This window comes from Dromaius novaehollandiae, unplaced genomic scaffold, assembly GCF_036370855.1.
Source record: "Dromaius novaehollandiae isolate bDroNov1 unplaced genomic scaffold, bDroNov1.hap1 HAP1_SCAFFOLD_42, whole genome shotgun sequence".
NCBI classification, from domain to species: domain Eukaryota; kingdom Metazoa; phylum Chordata; class Aves; order Casuariiformes; family Dromaiidae; genus Dromaius; species Dromaius novaehollandiae.
This window is the reverse complement of record NW_026991361.1, coordinates 2,486,208-2,505,146: the sequence shown is the minus strand read 5'-3', so window position 1 is coordinate 2,505,146 and position 18,939 is coordinate 2,486,208. Positions and strand designations below refer to the sequence as shown.

At 36.7% G+C, this 18,939-nt stretch overlaps 1 protein-coding gene across 1 annotated transcript in view; it reads right to left on the bottom strand.

The window, feature by feature from the left end:
• Positions 1–18,939, bottom strand: part of LOC135326029 (kinase non-catalytic C-lobe domain-containing protein 1-like) — a 44,199-nt gene that overhangs the window by 9,381 nt on the left and 15,879 nt on the right. Inside the window, exons 5-17 of the mRNA XM_064503921.1 lie at positions 17,451–17,522; positions 17,296–17,357; positions 14,927–15,085; positions 14,510–14,587; positions 13,276–13,369; positions 12,951–13,113; positions 12,017–12,864; positions 11,759–11,903; positions 9,994–10,085; positions 7,968–8,371; positions 2,023–2,116; positions 1,811–1,908; positions 1,308–1,519 (exon numbers count right to left, since the gene is read on the bottom strand). Coding sequence (XP_064359991.1) covers positions 1,308–1,519; positions 1,811–1,908; positions 2,023–2,116; positions 7,968–8,371; positions 9,994–10,085; positions 11,759–11,903; positions 12,017–12,864; positions 12,951–13,113; positions 13,276–13,369; positions 14,510–14,587; positions 14,927–15,085; positions 17,296–17,357; positions 17,451–17,522 — 2,521 coding nt within the window. The remainder of the gene's footprint in view (positions 1–1,307; positions 1,520–1,810; positions 1,909–2,022; positions 2,117–7,967; positions 8,372–9,993; positions 10,086–11,758; positions 11,904–12,016; positions 12,865–12,950; positions 13,114–13,275; positions 13,370–14,509; positions 14,588–14,926; positions 15,086–17,295; positions 17,358–17,450; positions 17,523–18,939) is intronic.

The following is an 18,939-nucleotide window of genomic DNA, read 5'->3' as shown; positions in this document are numbered from 1 at the left end:
TTTATTTCATTTTTACACATCAATGCTTTGGAGAAAAATGAGAAATATTGAGATTGCCAACAGCAGAAGTATAATTTCTGTTTAATAAAAAAGTTAATAAAGAGATTAGAGTTTTATGAAGAACCTCTCTGACATTTCTATTATCTTCAAAATTTACTTTCTAATATTAGTACTGAAGAACACATTTAATTTTCTTGTTTCTGTCATCTCATTTGATGCTGCTGCAGATTTTTACAGTAAAAGCATAAAAAGTAGATGCTTTGATAAAGAAAATGAGATTTTTCTTGTAGCAGTAATTAGAATAGCAGCTGCTTTAATGATAAAACTATACTTACACATTATATATGAGTGTATTTTATTTATATATATTTATATACATGTACACAAGATACTAAGCTGAGCTAATTGTCATGTCTACTTGACAGCTTACTGCAAACTGCTGAATGGTGAAGCTCTGATTCCAAGGCATTTTGTTTGCTCTGACCCAGGAAGGGCAGCACGCAGGATAAGTAACTCGGTCTAAGGGTCAGGACGAGTCAGGGGTAAAAGCTTATGTTGCTTCCTATCACCTGCCTCTGCCGCTTAAAACGCTCCATTTCATTTTGCGCTTTTTGGAAACTGAATCCTTGTATCTTTGACTGTTCAAACCAGATGAAACTGTGACTTACAAATCACCTGGGAGTGTCTTTTGTATTTAGAGCCCGACAGTGGCGCAAGGCTGATGGAGCCGTCCCATCTCTCAGGCTGTTCCCCTCCCTCCTACGGTCACTCCCAGGGTACCTTGGAACGACACCCCCTCGTCCCAACTGAGCGTTAAAGGACATCTTTGTCCCCCTCTACAGCCCTGAGAAAAGCATATGTCTTGATCAGTCTCAAGGACTGAGTCCATAATTTGTAAAGCAGAACCTGTGTTTTCACCTCCAGACCCTATGTAATAGGAATTATCAAATTATATGTTCTGAAGAATTGCTACCTGCTAGCAGTAACGTAAAGCCATGATTCCATGGCAACTATCAGAGCTAAACTTCAAATAAGGAAAGGATTAAAAAGTTTAAAGTTATTAATTTTTGATTTATTATCAACTGCTCCAGTTTAAGATCAAATCCAAACTTTGTGGTTCAGCTTATTTCTTAGACTGCCTTTTGCCATTCCCATGCCCATTTCTGCACAGGAACAGTAAGCTTGATATACAAAGGAGAGTTCATGCGATCTTGAATATTTAAGATCTATTGTAGAAACTGTTTTTTTAAAACTAATAACAACACCCTGCTTCACTCCCAACTAAGGATGTGCAAAATATACTATACCTAGAATATAAATAAGCCATTAAATCAAGTGGTGTTCCAGCCTGCAAATCTCTTATTCCATTTTGATTATTGCATTGGTGTTTCACTGTATTATAGTAAACAAGCAACGATGGCTCTTCAGTAGGTGCCACATCCAACGTGTCAGTTCTGCTGTTGTGAACGACTGTGGGAAGCACACAGGACTCCACACCCCACTGCTCCGCATACATGATCTGCTCAAAGACCCAAAGCAATGCAAAAATAAAACGTACAAAAACAAAGAGGAAAATCCACAGAAAATGCAGTCAATTCAACCTAAAGTCAAACACATTTATTTAAACAATTGCTTTTTTTTAAACAATACTGGACAGCTATTACATTTATTCCAATCATTCTTTTAAATTTTACCTAATTTAGCTCTTGTCGAAACATTCCACATTTCACATGCTGACTTGAAGGGCCAGCTACACTGATGCAGTATTGGAATGACACATGAAACCAAAGCAAAACAACATCTGACTTGCCTGCACGTACTTCTTCACCAGTTCAAGAAACTGCACCTTTGATTTCATTTCCTGTAGCTGTCCTTTCAGTTTGGGCAACATCGATTTGATTTCAGAACCTTTGCATGTAAAAATACACACAGCATAAAAACATCAATGATTTGATGTATATGGAAATTTCCTTAAATGATGTGATATCCCATTTCATTACTAGCAGGTTGCTGTAATATTACCTTTGTTTCTTCTTTCTTTCTGCAATAGCTTCTGATAAAACTTTATGGTCTTTCTATAATTTTTTGTCTCTATCATTAGCAATTGTTCCAGTTCCTGTGTAAAGACGAAAAAGATTCTGATCATAATGGTAAATGCTTTTCCCGCAAAGTTTCAGTAAGAAACAGAAGCTACCTAAGAGTTATTTTGCATGAGAAAGAATATCCAAACAGTAACAATATGATGATAGCGAGGAAGAACAGCCTTTCACAGCTATGCTGTGCAGGATGGCTACAGCAAGCATCCTCTGCCCCCCAAAACATTACTGGAGTTACAGTTTTACAACTTCTGAACTGGAGCTGGTTTGTGTGTGATGAGAGTACATTCGAGTTTGTCTAAATCCATTTCTGTAAATATGTCTTGACATGTAATTGCACTTATCTGGTTGTTTTCAAGAGCATTTTCTTAAAATGACACTCCAAAGTCCTCCAAAACTAAAAGCAATAGGCTCTGAAATCAGAGCCCACCCCAGAAATGCTCTGTTAAGCAGCTGACCTAGATCTGCTGCAAGCACTGAATGTCTGACTTAAAGCAGTGGTTTCCAAACCAGTCTGTAGGCTCTGGTTTTCAGTCAATGTGCAGGTTCACTGGTCAGGCTTCAGCATGGCTAAACAACTAAACATGGTTTCAGGCATGTGATAGGTCTTTTTGTCTCATGATTATATGTGAGAATGAATTTTTGGGAACTACTGCTGCTGGACTCGAGTAGTGAGACTACATTTTTCTTACTGATTCCAAGGATTGCTGTCATCTTTCATGCCAGAATTAACTTATGATCATATGAGAAAGACTATGAAATACATTTTGGGGTGCTAACAATTTTTGTAAATGCATTAGTATTTTCATGTATTTATCTAAATTACATTTTCATGACTCTCCCCCCCCAAAAAAAAGCTCTGTATGCACTTATTCTCTTGATATTGAGTATAACTTCAGAACAGAAGAAAATATAGCAAAGTCAGAAGCAGTTAGTCATCATTAAGAACACATGCTTTCTAGATGAAAACTTTGAAGTGTTACAAAAGTTCCCACTAGACTGCTCATTTTGCTGTTCAGGAAGTGATACATGCCAGGTTTACATTATACTACACAACCAGGTCAAAAGTCAGGCAGGAGACCTGCTGTATAAAGGATATATCAATTTTGAAGTTCAGTTTATATGTTTTATATTTATGCATTTTATACAATAGAAAAACTAAATTTCTCTTGAGCTATGTAACTTTTAAACAGTGGATAGAGACAGACGTATACCCTGCTTAGCACAATAATATCATTTTTAATGTAAACATTTATATTTGTTTGTGTATCCAAGTTTTCATTGTTTTTCCAGTCAATGAAAGTGGGCCGTCCATACTAGGGTCAGCTTCTGATCTGGGATAATAGTTTCTGATAAGTAGCTGCCCTTGTAAAACATAAAGGGACATTGCATTTGAGTTTGTTTTCCCAGCAAAATAGAAAGTAGAAACTGATAAAGCTGAATGTCAAATGCCAATTGCTAGACGATTTTTGAATCGCATGCAATAATATTTGGATAAAAACTGGGATTCTGTTGAATTCCAAGTATTTTAAAATTAACTGTTCAGAAACTAAGTGAGTAAAACAAACAGATTAGATCCCCCCCCCCCCCCTCAGTTTTCATAGCTAAATGCGGATGAGACATTCAGGGGTACGTGGAAGTCTAACAAATCCCAAATCTATTGGGACTTTTAGAAGGGTCTGCTCCTAGGCATTCAAATAAAATGAGGTTCACAGGAACCAAAAACAGTCAATTCAGTAATTACATCCAGTAGTGCTTTTATGTATTAAAAGAAGTTTTAAATAGTATTTAAAAACCAGAATGCACTATGAAAATCGACCCTATATAATTTTTTCCCATCACATACACACTTAGCAATTGAGTTCCAAATAGGAGAGTGAAATGCACACTTTCCATATGTATTCTCATTGCAGAATGCCTTTCCCTTAAGCAGCGTATAACAGGTAAACAAGCTGCTGAATAAATAAGTATGAAAAGACAAAACACACTTGATTGTACCTCTTTTAAAGTAAGTTGTATGTAAAGATGAAAAAATTAGCAGTGCAATTAAGAGATCATGGAAAAAAGAAATGACAGCAGAAAAAAAAGGCTACCCCATGATTAGAACATGATATACTGAAATAAAACCTGCAAAGAGCTACCAGAGGGAAAAAAAAACTAAACTAAAAAACACACCTATCTAGAGATTCATTAGGAAACAAGGGTATTGGAACATAATGTGTACTGTGGTTTTTCAAAGTGGTGGCTTTTGTATTTGGGCCCTAAGCTAACTACCAGCGACCTAGTTATGTGAAACAACATTTTAAATGGAATAAATTCACTCAGTGCAGCAGATAGAACTCCCATAAGCAGAATAATCAAAAAACACATGGCTCAGAGCTAAAATATCAAACAACAGATTGGTAAATAGGTTAACTTTTGATGGCATGGACTTACTAGAAATTAATTTGAGTTTGAGCAAAAACCTGTCACTGAGGGGTGCGTTTTTGACAGAAGCTCAAAAGGTTTAACAACACAGTTCACATTAGCAGCAAGAATCACACAACTTAAACCCTGTGGATTTTTAAAACTTATTATATAGTCATCACATACAGACTAGTGAAAGCTCAGAAAAGTTATTATCTAGATTATAAATTGGAAACAGCTTGCTTTCGCTTAAGATTCATTTTTATTTCATCAGTGGAAGTGAAAACAAACTGATTAAGAGAATATAATCACAGGAAGGGAATCAGAAAAAATGGCCATTTTCTGATGTTTGGCATCTAATGGATACGTTAAGAAGCGTCTTGTCCCCTAAATAACTCTGGGCGAGTAGTAGAAGATAGATGCCTTCCCAGTCTATTCTACATCATCATCTTCCATAGACCATTCAGGTCTAGCATAAATCGAATTCTTGATGAAGCAGTATGTGCAATGTTATGGGATTAGATCCTGCTTCCTCTGAAGTATATTTTGCTCCTCAAGACACTTTTCTACAGCATGTCCCTTCGCCCGGGGAACAAAGGAACGGCAGAATCACTTGTTTACTTGGGAAAAGTGATGATTCCAAGTTGCCCTTAAAGCACCGGTGTTTACATGCTGAAGGGCAGCTCCCTGCACGGATCCAGAATACTGGGGAAGAGGGATGGGACAGGGAAGAGCGTGAGCAGAACGTGCTGCGTGTTCACTACGAACCTCCTGGTCACAGGCTGGGGGCAGAGAAGTTGGGTGGAGACTCTGCAAAGGGACTTACAAGCCCTGGAGGGAAGAGCTGAAAGCCAGCGCAGGCAAAGAGGAAGAGGACAGAGGCTAAGGGCGAAGGCTTGGTGCCGCAAGAGAAGTGAAAGCGGGCTGATCAGAGCACAGAAAAACCCTTATTGTGAGGGCAGCCCTGTACGTGCCCCTGGAGAGAGGGCAGCCCTGGCGGCTGCCTTCCCCTCCTGCTTTGCTGCAAGGGCTGGAAGGCTTTGTGTCTGCAGGATGCGTGCCATAAGCGGGAGCTGAACCTGCTATTACTTAGCACAACACACAGAATATATGTTTCTGTGCAAATTAATTTTCCTTTTGCAGTGCATTAATAATACAGCGTACAAGTGAATTTAGTCTTCTCTTAATCTCTGAAGAAGATAGTGGAATATAAACTGAATTTAATGACATAATTGAAGATGATAGTTTATAATGGTATTCTTTTTAACTTGTACACAGAGTGACCTGATGCATTAGGAAGGCTTTTTATGTAAGATATGAGGCTTCTATTTCTACAAATAATTATTTTATTCCTGTTTGTCCATCTGGCCTCATGTGCAGTCCAGATCACATACACTAGTTCTGCATTACTGAAACAGAATAAGATCAGGGTCTAATTCTTGTCCATCTACTAAGATTTCATACTAATTATAACCATCTGATTTTACTAGTCATATATGTGTAATACATATATATATACATACATGTATATTTATATACCTATATATTTAACAAACAAGAAACAAAGATTAGTTCATCTACCCTCAGTAGTGAGAAGAGTACGCACTTTTTTCAGGTGCTGCAATGTATTTTCTGTTGCTATGAACTGATTACTGAATGATCTGCATTTAGTATCAACAGTAATCTCCCTCAGTGGAATGCATGGGGCACAAAGACTATAATTTTCTACAGACATATCTCATGACTGTTCCCCCTGCCCCCAACCCCTTGCATGGTTGTTGGGTTAGCCAAGTTCTTGCACATTAGTGCAAATAGTAGCAATATATAATAGCATACATTAATTTTGCAAGCAGATTCCAGAGCCAACACTCTAAACACCTTAAATCTTGCTTCATTTTTGTTGTACATCTGCTAGTTCAATAGGGAAAAACAATTGCCAAGTACTCAGAAGAAAAGATCATTTATCCTTTTGAATCAAGCTAAGTTGGTGAGAGGTCTGTAAAATCTCAGAGTAAGACGACTACTTGTTAGAAAAATCTAATTAGATGCTTATAAAAGCTCCTTACTCTTGAAAATCAGTTCTGCAGACAAGAGTCAGTCCCTTGAATAAGGGAGATTATATGCAAGTCCATTTTTCTCTAGCTGGCATACTTACACAGTGTTAAACAACCCTATAGGATTAAAAATGTGAATACTTGAGTAGATGTAAATTTTTAGAGCAACAGTCCTGAAAGCTTTTTTTCATTTTATTTTTACACAAACCAAGAGTAGGTCACGTTTCTCACGCTGTTTTCTCCTATGTGCCAACACCTGGACATTAAGGAGCAAAAGAGAGGCTGAACGTCCTTAATGAATCAGGCTTTAACTTGCTTGACAGAAAAATACAGTGATGGTTTTTATTGCAAATTGTAGTGAGGTCACATCGTTTCACAGACGATGGATGTGAATAGATCCACTGAGATTTAAACAGACTATCTAGAGATGAAGAAGTCCAGATCTTATTTTCAACTGTCCAGGTCTACTATGTTATGCTCATTTAAATATAAAGCAACAAATTCAACCAATTTCATAGTAAGTAAATCTGCAAAAGCAGTACAACTTTTGCTTCATCTTTATTAAATATTTATCCAGCTGAAAAATTACTGATAACACCAACCAAATAATTAACCACTCTCAGGGACACAAAAAGATTTCAGGTATCCCTACACTAATAGGTATTCCAATACTAACCCACTTACTTCAATTTCATTGTCTCCTTCCATGAACCAGCTCCAACTACATAGGTTTCTACAGTTTCATATATATCCTTACCCGCTGCTTTGGACTTAACATATTTATGAACTGAAGCTTGTTACAGACAGATGCACAAATGTAAAAATTAAGTAAATATGATCAATGTGATCTTTAAGGGCATGAAAGATCTTGCTAATCTAAAATAAACTCCTCCCACCCCAGCCCCCAAACTGTTTAAAAGGCACAAGGCCACCCTCTTGATGATGATTAGTGGTCTCCAAGATCTGAGAGCTAATGGCCATTCTGCTGACAAGGGTGAGAAGCTTCAGGGAATTCACTGTGACCAAGGGAAAGGGCTCAGTGCATACGGAGGGCAGAACCTTTTGAGAGCCTGGGCTATACACCAGTCATAGCCAGCCTCAGCTCTTTTTCATAATATTACCACCACAGCTTTGGTGCATACCGCAGGTGGTGCTTTTCCACTCAGCTTCGGGAAGAAAAGACAGGTTGTAGTTCAATGATATCAATTTTATATCAGTGCTCTTCGTTCCAGAATACTATCCCTACCCTGCTTTATCCCTAAGACACAACACATTTCAGTAGGAAAGCATTTTAGAGTCAGTATTTAACAGAAGAAAGAGGGGTTCAACTGACTATAACACAACAGATATTATCATACTTTTAACTAGTAAGTAAAGAGGTATCTTAATGATTTTAAATCAATGTACTCACCACTTTCTTAGCATCTATATTTTGTGACTCACTTGATTTCTGCTTTCCAAGGTTTTTCACGTAACTATGAACTTCGGAACCAAAACAGTCAGCTCCATAAAATGCACTGCTCCAACCAGGATTACAGCTGTGAAAGTCAGGTAGGTTGGGAGACGCAAGGTAGCTGTTTTCAGCTGTCTTTATCATGCTCTCTTCCCCTGGCTCCATATTTTCTTCTGCAAAGCCTGTACCAACACAACAGTCATTGCTTTGTAAACACTGTCCCTCTTTTTCTATAAGAATAGTATTCTGCAGCCTGAATTCTTTTTCACAGTTATCTGCAGGTGACTCGTCCAAGTCCTTTTCGTCTAGTGATGTATTCATCACAGGCTCAGCCTTCATGTCAAAGGTTGCTTCCACTTCTCCTAAAGAGGGTGAGGGGTGGAGTCAAAGGAATAATGGTCACATGTTTTGATGTATGCTTTGTTAAACTTAAATGCCACACATACAAAATACAATTGTGAGACTGCCTGTGCCCTCTAACAGTGTTATAGGTGTGCTACTCCACTTTAAAATGTCAATTGCTATGACAACAATATCTTTCATGTTCCCTTTATGCTTATTTTGGCTCTGTGCTTTCTTTTTCTCAGCTATACCTTGTAAAATGGTAAAGGTTAAAGAAACTGCAAAACTATTAAGTTTTGGTCAATAAGTTTTTGAAAAATACAAAATATGTTCTGAATACGTACAAAAAGCATTTAAACAAAGTATAGTACAGAAGCTTCAGAACAAAATTAAACATGTCAAACCTGTACACACATCATTAAAAAACTTAGCTCTTCAGATTTTTTCATCCATACCCTTGAAGCTCTTTACTTCATATATAGAGAGCAAGAGTATTTGTTGCAGCCAAAGGACACACACATGTTACTGTTGAACATTCTACTCCTACAGGACCAGTTCCCTTGAGCTATGATGGGACTTCTCTGAAGTTATAACAGCTACTATCAGTCCTAAGGGATTGCGGTGACAGTCAAAGGTTGGCACAATGCAGACAGGAGCCACCTGCCAGAAGTCTGCCTTTTCACTTGAGCAATCCCCCAGGGTTTAGATATGCCAGCCTTAGAGTTAAATGGACCTGAGTTACTGGTGCAAAGAAGTCACATACCCCATGGGAAGGCCTCGCTCTACACTTGCAATCATTCTAAGCAGAAATAAAAATTGTAACATAGCGTGACAGCAGCCAAGTGCAAGCTCACAAATTTAAGTTTTGCCATAACACCCAATCCAACTTTACTCAAAACAGAGAAGTAACCTAGTTTAAAAACAGATGGACTTATATGTGCTTTATGTACAAATGCATGAAAATGTGCAAGAAAGGAGATTCAGGACTACAGAAACAAGTGAAATTTCTGTAACTTTAGACTATGAAACAGCTTGTACAAGCTCTGTACAATCCCTTTCCCAGATTTTGTAAATAATTTAGTTGACAATCCCTACTTTTATTTTAATATATTTTTTATTTTACTGCCTGGCTTTGCTTAAATTCTGGTAAGTGAAAAAAGAAGGACCAGGTATGCTAAATGTTAGTGAGTCACCTCTCAGTCTATCCTCACCTGATTCAGTAATGCCTAAGGAGTCAAGCATTTTCTAAAGCTCTCCTCTCTCGCTAAGCTTGCTACGCTGTATGGAGCTGATTCAGTAAGGCTGACCTCTTCCCCCCTCTCTCCGTTAAAGCATGCCACTAGAACATCTACTGGGTGAACACAAGAAAAAAACACATGTAGCAAGTAGGATTTCATGACTTTTTCAACAGTTGCATGTTGCTTTAGAAGCAGGCATCCCACTCAATGACATTTGGTCAGATATATAAGCTTCAAATAAAAAACAATTCCACAAGGCATCAACAATGTTCAGATACTCTGTCATAAGCTCTGAGGTGAATGTTTTTCTGAAGGCACACTGCAAGTGCCAATCTCTCCAAACTTGAGTCACTGGTGGATTCTCAGCACACACAAAGATCTAGAAACACAAAGTCCCTTCTCACCCTCCATCTGATTGCTGCTTGCCAAAAAGCTGTCAGATTGCTTCAGCTCCTGGAATACACTGCCACATTTTGAATCACCTGCCTCAGTTATGCTGAAAATACAAGAGGATGGGGAAAAATTAATGTTTCATATCCTTAAATATTTACATCAGGATAAAATGAGATCTTACGAATAATGCTAGCATCTACATGAAGGACTTCACTGCATTTATCTAACTCCTGACGTTTGTATGCACAATTTCAGTTGTTAATTTACAGGAAAAATATTCAAATTCTTATTGACATTAAGGCACACTGAGCAAGGTGCAGAGATTTTCCTTTACAACATTTAGCAAAATTTCAACAAAAATATCAGAACACACATAAACAGATGGCATAACTCCAGGCATAACTTAGACTGCAAATTATTGCAATGGGTTTTTCATTCAGGATTCAGTCTCTGGATAACAGTCTGACTCTAAGTTGTCCCTAACAAGAATATGATAGTTTTGAGTTAAAGAACATAACAATTAAGAATTGCTGTATTCTGCAGATGAATGGGAAAACAGTATCTCAGTGATATTCTGAGGCAGTTCTTAACTGTGATCTAAAAGCTAGACCTGTATTTTTTTAGTGGTTAATAAATGATGATTTCCTTTTTTCTCCCACTTTCAAAGATTTTACATCCTAAGAAAAGTTCATATAGATGTTGACCTCTTCAGATGTCTCAGTAATTCAGCTGCAATAGCTCAACCTTCTCCTGCCAAAACATTCAACTCTGGGAATTAAGAACCTAACCTCTCACCAGTTTTCAATGGTTCCTTAAAACTCCCAACCCTAACGAGTAATGGGCCAGTATGTGAGGGCCTTATATCTGGAGGTCATACTCCGTTCCCCCTGAAACATGCTGCTCACATGAAACACCTCTAATACTGAAGTTCTCCTGGACTGCATGTACTAAGCTGCTTTGTCAAAACTTCCAGCCTATAGTTCAGGACCACACAGACAAAGAAAACATACATAATTTCTGCATATGCATTCACTACTGCTTACAATAGTTTTTGGTAAGATGTTTTTAAAAGTGTGTTACATTTGGAGGCTGCAATAAAACAAGTACAGTCTTTATTGTTTTTCAAGGTAAATATGTCACTGAAAATGAAACAGTAAAAATGTGAATTTAATTAAGGTGGTGTTTTCTCACTTAACATGCTACCTACAAAAATTGTGAGGAGGAACATTAGGTCAAACTAAGGTAAAGTAAAAGGCACTTCTAGCAAAGCTAAATTAATTTTCTTGTTCTAAGGTGTCATTAGAATGAAAAGGATGCATCAAGGCAACTTTACTTTTAAATTAAGGAGAATTTGAGCCAACGCATAAAAAAACAGGAACCCAAACAGAATAAGCAAGCTGAACAGTAAAAACAATATATTTCAGTTCTGATTAAATGGCCTTTCTCTAACACGAGTATGAAGCTCTCCATCAATAGTTACGAACAGTATTTGATCGGAATTAGATCTCCATTATTCACCTACCCTAGGGCAGAGATACAGACAAGCTTTATACAAAGTATTTCCTGCTAATTCATTAAGTACTATTTGCTATGGGGGAAGCCAAGAAGTATCTGATAGAATGGAAAATTAACAGTTGACAGGAAACAAGTAAAGACACCTGAAGAGAAGCAGCATATCCTTTCCTGCTGCTAGTAATAGGCAAGCTCTTAAAATTTTGGAAATAGAAAAAACATCAAGCCAAACTGTAAGAAGGAAAAAGCTGAAAAAATACCTACCACAAATGTGAAGCTCTTTCTCCATTTACAACCTGGTAGAGATTCTCCAGTAATTTTTCATCCCAGTACAGGTCACAAAATTTCTCACAAATTGCATCAGAGAACATACCAAACTTAATTTCCTTTAAGGTTAAAATAAAGTTACCTTATTAAAAAAAAAAAAAAAGAGTGAGTGATAGAAAGAGAAACAGAAAGAACACATTACTAATAACATTCTTTTATATCAATGATATAATATATATAAGAAAACATACATACCCATATTAATAACTTCAACTCCATTCTCAAGATAGCCATCAAACGCAAACTCCTCTTGTATAAGATGAGCTACTTTCTGTAATAAAGTGTCACTTGTTCTGTTCTGCTGGGACAAGGCTTCTACATCAAGGAGATAGGAAGTGTTTTGATTCACTGAGGTACACAGTGCATGTCCTTGCTCAGTGAAAACACTGTCTAAACTGGTAGCACACTCAGGATCTTGGCAGTTGGTTTTATTAATTTGGTTACTTTTTTCAGACTTGTTCTGTGTATTAGTGATTTCACAGTTTTGCACTTCACGAAGGGAGGCATCGTCTTCTGTTTGTGTGCTCATTTTATAACTTGCAATAGTACTCAAAAGTAGCACTGGCAAACTATGACAGCAGTCATAAGCAATTCTTGAACGAAGAGGTTTATTTGGTATTTGCTCTGATACAGCTAAATGTACTGGTACAAACGTTAAAACTCTTTTCTCTGTGTCCTGTTTGAGAATGATGTTATTTATATGAAGAGTATTGGAAGATGCAGGAAAAGCCAAGGAGCTTGAAGAAACTTCAGATAAAATGTTCTTTTCTTGTAAAAGATGCGAGGAATCAGACCGTGATGGTAATGTAACCGTAGAAATAACCACGTTGCCAGACTTTTGCTCTTCTGAAGATATTTGGGATGAGTAGGCTGGCATTTGTAAATGACACTCAGGTATTTCAGGTGCAGTTTCAACAACAGCTGGGTCCTCGGTACCATGACCATTTGTGTTTCCTTCATATAATACTGATCTGTTGTGGTCCATGTGTTTTTCTTCTCTTATCTCTTTCTTGCATTGCACAGAAGTTGGTTTGTGAACCTCTCTGAAAAGGAGCAAAGTATTTTTGAGGACAAATTCAGTAGATTTAATAACAAACTTTTAACTTATTTTGCAGTAGGATATACTAACTTTATTATATTTGCATTTTGTTGCAAAATAATAGGCTTAAAGTGAGTTGCGGGAGTGGTGAACGCAACAGGTAGTGTAGTCTTCTCACAATTTAGAGAAATCTGGCATGGTACTGGTCCTTTAACTGCTATAAGCTTACTTTCACTGGTAATAGGCACAAATCCTGAAAACAGAAAGAGAATTAGATGAAAGATGAACAATATGTACAATATAAAGGCAATGGAGAAAGAAAAAAACCTGTGTACCTGACTGAGAAAATCTCACCCAGGGAATTGATTTAGAGAATACTGAAACAAAGGAAGTCTCAGAGAATCTGACTGCTTACCTAGACTTGACTCTGAAGGGTCCATTTCATGTCTTTCATTTTTAAGTCCAAAAGGAACATGATCTTGAGAAGAGATTACTTCTTCCTTGGAAGCCTAGCAATAAAAAATGAAGTCCAAACTCAATCTATCAGGGTTTTTTTTCTTTAAACTCTGCTCAGCACATTACTTCAAAAAACTATAAACCTAGAATATTAAGATTTTGAACTTCTGTAACCTGCAAAGTAACAATCTAGTCACACCTAAGTGGAGAATTAAAATGACTGCTACACAAAACTCTAAGGATTGGTAGAACTGTTTGTAAATCTTGATAATTCACTGCATAATTTTCATAACCATAATTTTGAGGCAATTCATAGTGTTGAACAAAGTCAATTCCCCAGACCAACTGAACAGTGTTGTGTGTCCTATACATGGATATGAAACATAAACAGAACACAGCAACTTCATATTAACGCTTTCCATTCTTTGATTAGAGGGATGTAAGTGAAGGAGAGATCATGAAACTAAGTCACCGGCTCGCCTTATTTCTGGGCTCTCATCCATGCAGGTTGTGGAGTTCAGGTGTCATAACCTAGCGAGTGACCACTCCAACACGGAGAGATAGATATTCTGCTGCCTCTCAGGAACTACAAATATTTTTCTTCATAAAAATTCACTGGCCCACTGTAACAGCTACATCAAAAGTGTGACAAAATTGTTATCTTTTAATTAACTTTAGATTATTACATTAAAAAGCTTTTGCATCCTGGCCCTAATTCCTGACTAAGTAATACTTGCGAAGTGCAACCACATCATTTCAAGACTTACTAACTTTCAGGCTCTTTTACATATGCAGAGCAAACTTAAATATAGATGGTAAAATACATATCTAAGAGTAGACATTAAAAAATCAGACTTCTAAAATCAGAATATAATTTTCACGTCTCCTTTACATTACTGCAAGGAATTAAAAATATATATTTGTTGTGTGTGTCACTATATAATTAAGCATATTATATATTATGTGTATATATAAACACACATACATATAATTCTTAGTATTATATAAATATTTTACTGTTAATAATGTTTTCATAGGAGCAGTACTTAAAGATTACTTAAATTTTTTAAAAAAATTAGAACAAACTTAATTACACTTGCAAGGATCAAAAATCTTACTAGAACATATTTTACAGAAATAAGTGGAAAAAAATGCAGCAAATTAAGAAAAAAAAGAGGGAGGGGCACTCTTACCTTAAAGACAGATTTGCTCAACAATGCCAGAATTTTTTTGCTGTTTATACCTCGATCAAGTAAATAACAACTGCATGTCTAAAAACATAAAAACCATAATTTTCATTAGTAAACAAGTTTTCAATTAAGCGAGCTACTCTTGGAGAAGGACAAAGTCACGATAAATAGTCAGTCAAAGTTAATCTAAGGAAGTCTTATGAACTTATTTCAATTACTTTATTGATAATTTCAATATAAATTAAAAACACACCCCTTCATTTCCCTAGAGGAGTAACATTAAAAAAAAATGAGCGGTTATCATTTAATTTGATAGTAGCCTATTACCAAAAATAAATTAATATTTTGATTTTCAAATCACTAAAATAAGGCTCTGACCACAACTAACAGTTTCACATAAAATTGTTTAAATATAGTAACCTTAATTGCATCAGCTAGAGAAGGTCTTTCTTCAGGATTTTTTTTTGGCATATCCAGAAGAAGGCTTTTTAACTTTCTTGGCAACGCTAGTTTGTGATCAGGTGGGAAGCTGTATTTTGCTGCCATCCACAGAACTGCAGCAACACCATAAATGCAGACCTATTAGTATAACATAGGACAGAGGAAAGATGTAAGGCGACCAAAACAATTTCCTCAAAACCAATCCCCCGTAGTCATCCAAAAATGCCTCCTCCACCCCCAAAGTAAAGAAAATGCACGGGAGCTTCCAAAGAGCAGGCTGCCGTCAGCTTCTGAAGATGCTGGTGAAAATCCCAGCCCATTTCAAAAACTAGCAGCTATGCGTGCAGTGCTGATAATAGTAGCTAGTATTCTACTGTTGGAACAACTGACATAATTTGTCTTATTGTTTGTCTAGGAGAATTATTAAAAGTGTTTTGTGTTACATTTTGATGAACCCCTTTCTCATGTAAAAATTTAGATTACTGCAAGCTTTAGGGTTCTACCATAACATCTGACCAGCAGCAATTTACTTAAAAAAGGCCATGACAATCCAGCAGGTAAACGGCACAAAGTAATTACAAGCTGGTCTGCACAAGTCATATTTTACAGAGAAGATTATGCCTATCAGAAGAAGTAGGTACTATATATTTATTTCAGGAATTGTAGTGCTGGCAGCTAGACTACTTGAAGTTGCCATGATGAGAGACCTTGGAAAAGTACTTGATCTTGACAAGCAGTCTGATTTTATTTGAAGAATTACTATTTTCAGACAGAGACTCATTCAGACTATTTAACACTCAGCAGAGTTTAGAAATGCAGCTCTGCCATAGCTAAAGCACCTCGCTTGATCCCATTGCCTCTGGGGGGCATTGAAAAGGCTCAGGGAAGAGCAACCTAAGCATAGCACTAAATGATGTGGCCGTACAGTACAGAGTTTTCTAGCACTCTTTTGAGCCATGTAAACAACACTGGACAACAAGCAAGTTCACTGTAAAGTAAGCAGCCTGTGAACCATCTGAACTGTTGAACAAAAGCTATTAACAGGTACAAAAAGTCTGAAGGAAGAGAAAGCAGCTCCCCCAGGTTATCTTCCTCTTAGGTTCAGAGTCCCAAGAGGTCAACAAGATTACAATTTTAACTTTTTTTTTTCTTTTAAAGGAAAAATTACCATCCAACCCAGCACATGCTCTGCAAAAGCTCCTTTTACTGATGAGCAGCGTAGTTACTGTGGCTGGCACTACACAAGCCTTGATATCCATACCACAATTCTAACTGTTAACGTTCATAACAACCAAACAGCTATACAAGTATCAGGATAAAGCCAAAAACTGAAGTGAACTTAGTCAGAATTCTACATATAATGTTGGAGAAAAACAATAAAAAAAATTATCTGGATTTTCTAGAGATAAAGCATAAATCATGAAAGCTTCAGGATTATTAATTCCACTGTCTGCTGAAGCTGCTATATTATATTTCAGGGTTAGTTTAAGCTTCAAGATAGCTTTTGAAGCTTTCAAAAAAGCTGCATGTTGGATCAAAGCAATTTAATTTAAGAAGAAGGAATGACTTTAAAGAAAGGAACTATATAAATATTTTCTAGTTACAAGTAATTTTACAGAAAGACAAAATCTGGCTTTTGAAGATTTTTAAAGCCGTTTTTCTTCTGATTCACAACTACTACTTCATATTTGTAAAGGGACACACAGGACAGGAGATACCTATTAGCTCCTCTCTTTTCATATTACAAAATAGAAAGATACTGTAAATTCAAATCTTTCCTAACTCATAAGATTGCTGCAGTACAGTTTGCAATTGAGATGCAATTGCAATGGAGACAAATACTCACTTGCTGATTAGTTAATATTTTTATCATGTTTGGTCTGAGAGCTCCATGGCACTTATTTCTATAGGGAAATGCTCTAGGGGATACTACTAAAGTTACATTGACAAACTCATAATGTTAACAGTGTTATTTGTATCCAATATTCCATAGCAGATTAACGCCTGTCGGCTTTAACCTGAACAGTTCAAAACAGTCACCTTAGCATGCCTTCAAGAACATGAAATATGACTTCAAGTGCTAAAAAACAGAAAGCAATTAAACCTTACAGAAAACTATCAAAGAACAGATTTTGGCAGTTACTCCAATAATTTGGGAGAGGGAAGGCAAATAGTTTTTAAGAAGCAACTGATTTTATGGGAGACTAACACATTCCAAAGCACAGATTAATGAGAAATAGCATTATTATCAAAATGTTAAAATGTTTTTGCTTTCTCCTTCAAGGAACAGAGGGGTACAACTGCCCACTGATAAAATGAACAGCAACCCACATAACCTACCACATTACCTTCTCGGTAACTACATCCTCCTCTTCAATTTCAGGAGCTAAATAAAATACATCACAAGATTCTGAAAGAGAAAAGAAAACAGAAACAGATATTTTCTTTCTTCTTTTCTCCTTAAAAAAGGAATAAAGGCAGACTGCTCAATGTATCAGTTTACCTTCAGCTTTTGGAGCAGCAAAGAGGATACTTCCATGGCAGTCAATCTGTACAGAGTCCAAACATAAGAACACTGCAAAACAAGTCACAAAAGACAAGCTGTAATAAACGTCTGTCCTTGTAACTGTGTAACACCAGTCAAAGAAATGAAATAATCTGAATAATAATTTGCAACATCAGCTATCATCCTAGGCTATGATAAATGAAGCTTTAAATAACACTAGTGCTGGAACAGAAACCACCCAATATAACAGCAGATGAGAAATCACCCTAAGCTGCAATTACAGACAGGTAATTCCTTCCAGAAAAAAAGACAAGAAAGTAAAACAAAATGGGAACAAGATAAATAAAAGGACTTAGAATGCTGCAAGTTTATTCTCTTTATATTGAGCATTGAAGAGGAAGGCCAAGAAAGGAACAAATGAAAGAAATGCTTCGGCTAGATGTGCTCCAGTCTTTTTACAGCCTTCAAAGCACAGCCTAATTTAACATACTTTAGCATAATAAGCCATACAGTCAGCAATGTAGTCCTGCCTTTGCAGCTACCACCAAATAAGCCCCTTTCCTATGAAAAACAGGGTGCTAGGACAATAAAATTAAAATTAAATACTAAAAGACAAGTTTGAAGAGGTCTAGGAGTAAAAAAGAGATATAAAAAAGCAAATCATCCTTTTGTAGTTATCTCTACAAAACATATCTAAAACCATCTAACTTCATTAAAATGTGCTTGACCTCAATTTTGGCCTCAATATGCTTAACGTAAATACAGGCTTGCCTACTACCTTCCATAGTATTTAAGCCTGACCTGAACTACTTGTCTTGTCTTTTGTAGCATGACCATTTTCAAAAATATATGAAAATGCTAACTTCAGGGTATGTTTTCTTATCCGGATAATTTCTCATAAGCATAATGAAAAAATGCACTCAAGGGAGGATTTTGAGGAAAAGGCTGTCTAGTAGAATAAATAAATAAGAACTAGTCCAGCCTGTTCCACATTTCATCTATTTAGCTATCATTCATCAGCTACCAGTCTACCAGCAATGAGACAAAGGATATTTTAACATATTGTTTATATCATATCAGCATCATCTTTAATAAGCTAATTTTTTAAAAGGGAATGCTCGACTTCCTTGCTCTTCACCCTGCCCCGAAATAGCAACACAACTGTAAGTCACTCCGGGATGCGCAGTCACTCACTCCGAACAGGCAGAAATTCCTCTGGCAGAAACATTCTAAATCTGAAAACTGTATTCAACTTCAAAGCAGCTTTATTCTTCAAGTAGGGAGTTTTAAGTCAGGTGCCTTCCATTTAGTGGCTTAGTATCACTATGTTCACTTTCATAGGCTAGGTAAGGTTCAGATCATAAGTTGGATTTTAGTATTTTGAAGGCATATGCATTCTGGGTGCATGTAAGTATGGCAGCAGAGGCTTACTAAGCATATTGAATTAGAGTCTGGGCCATTACGTACAGTAATTTGAAGCCCTCAG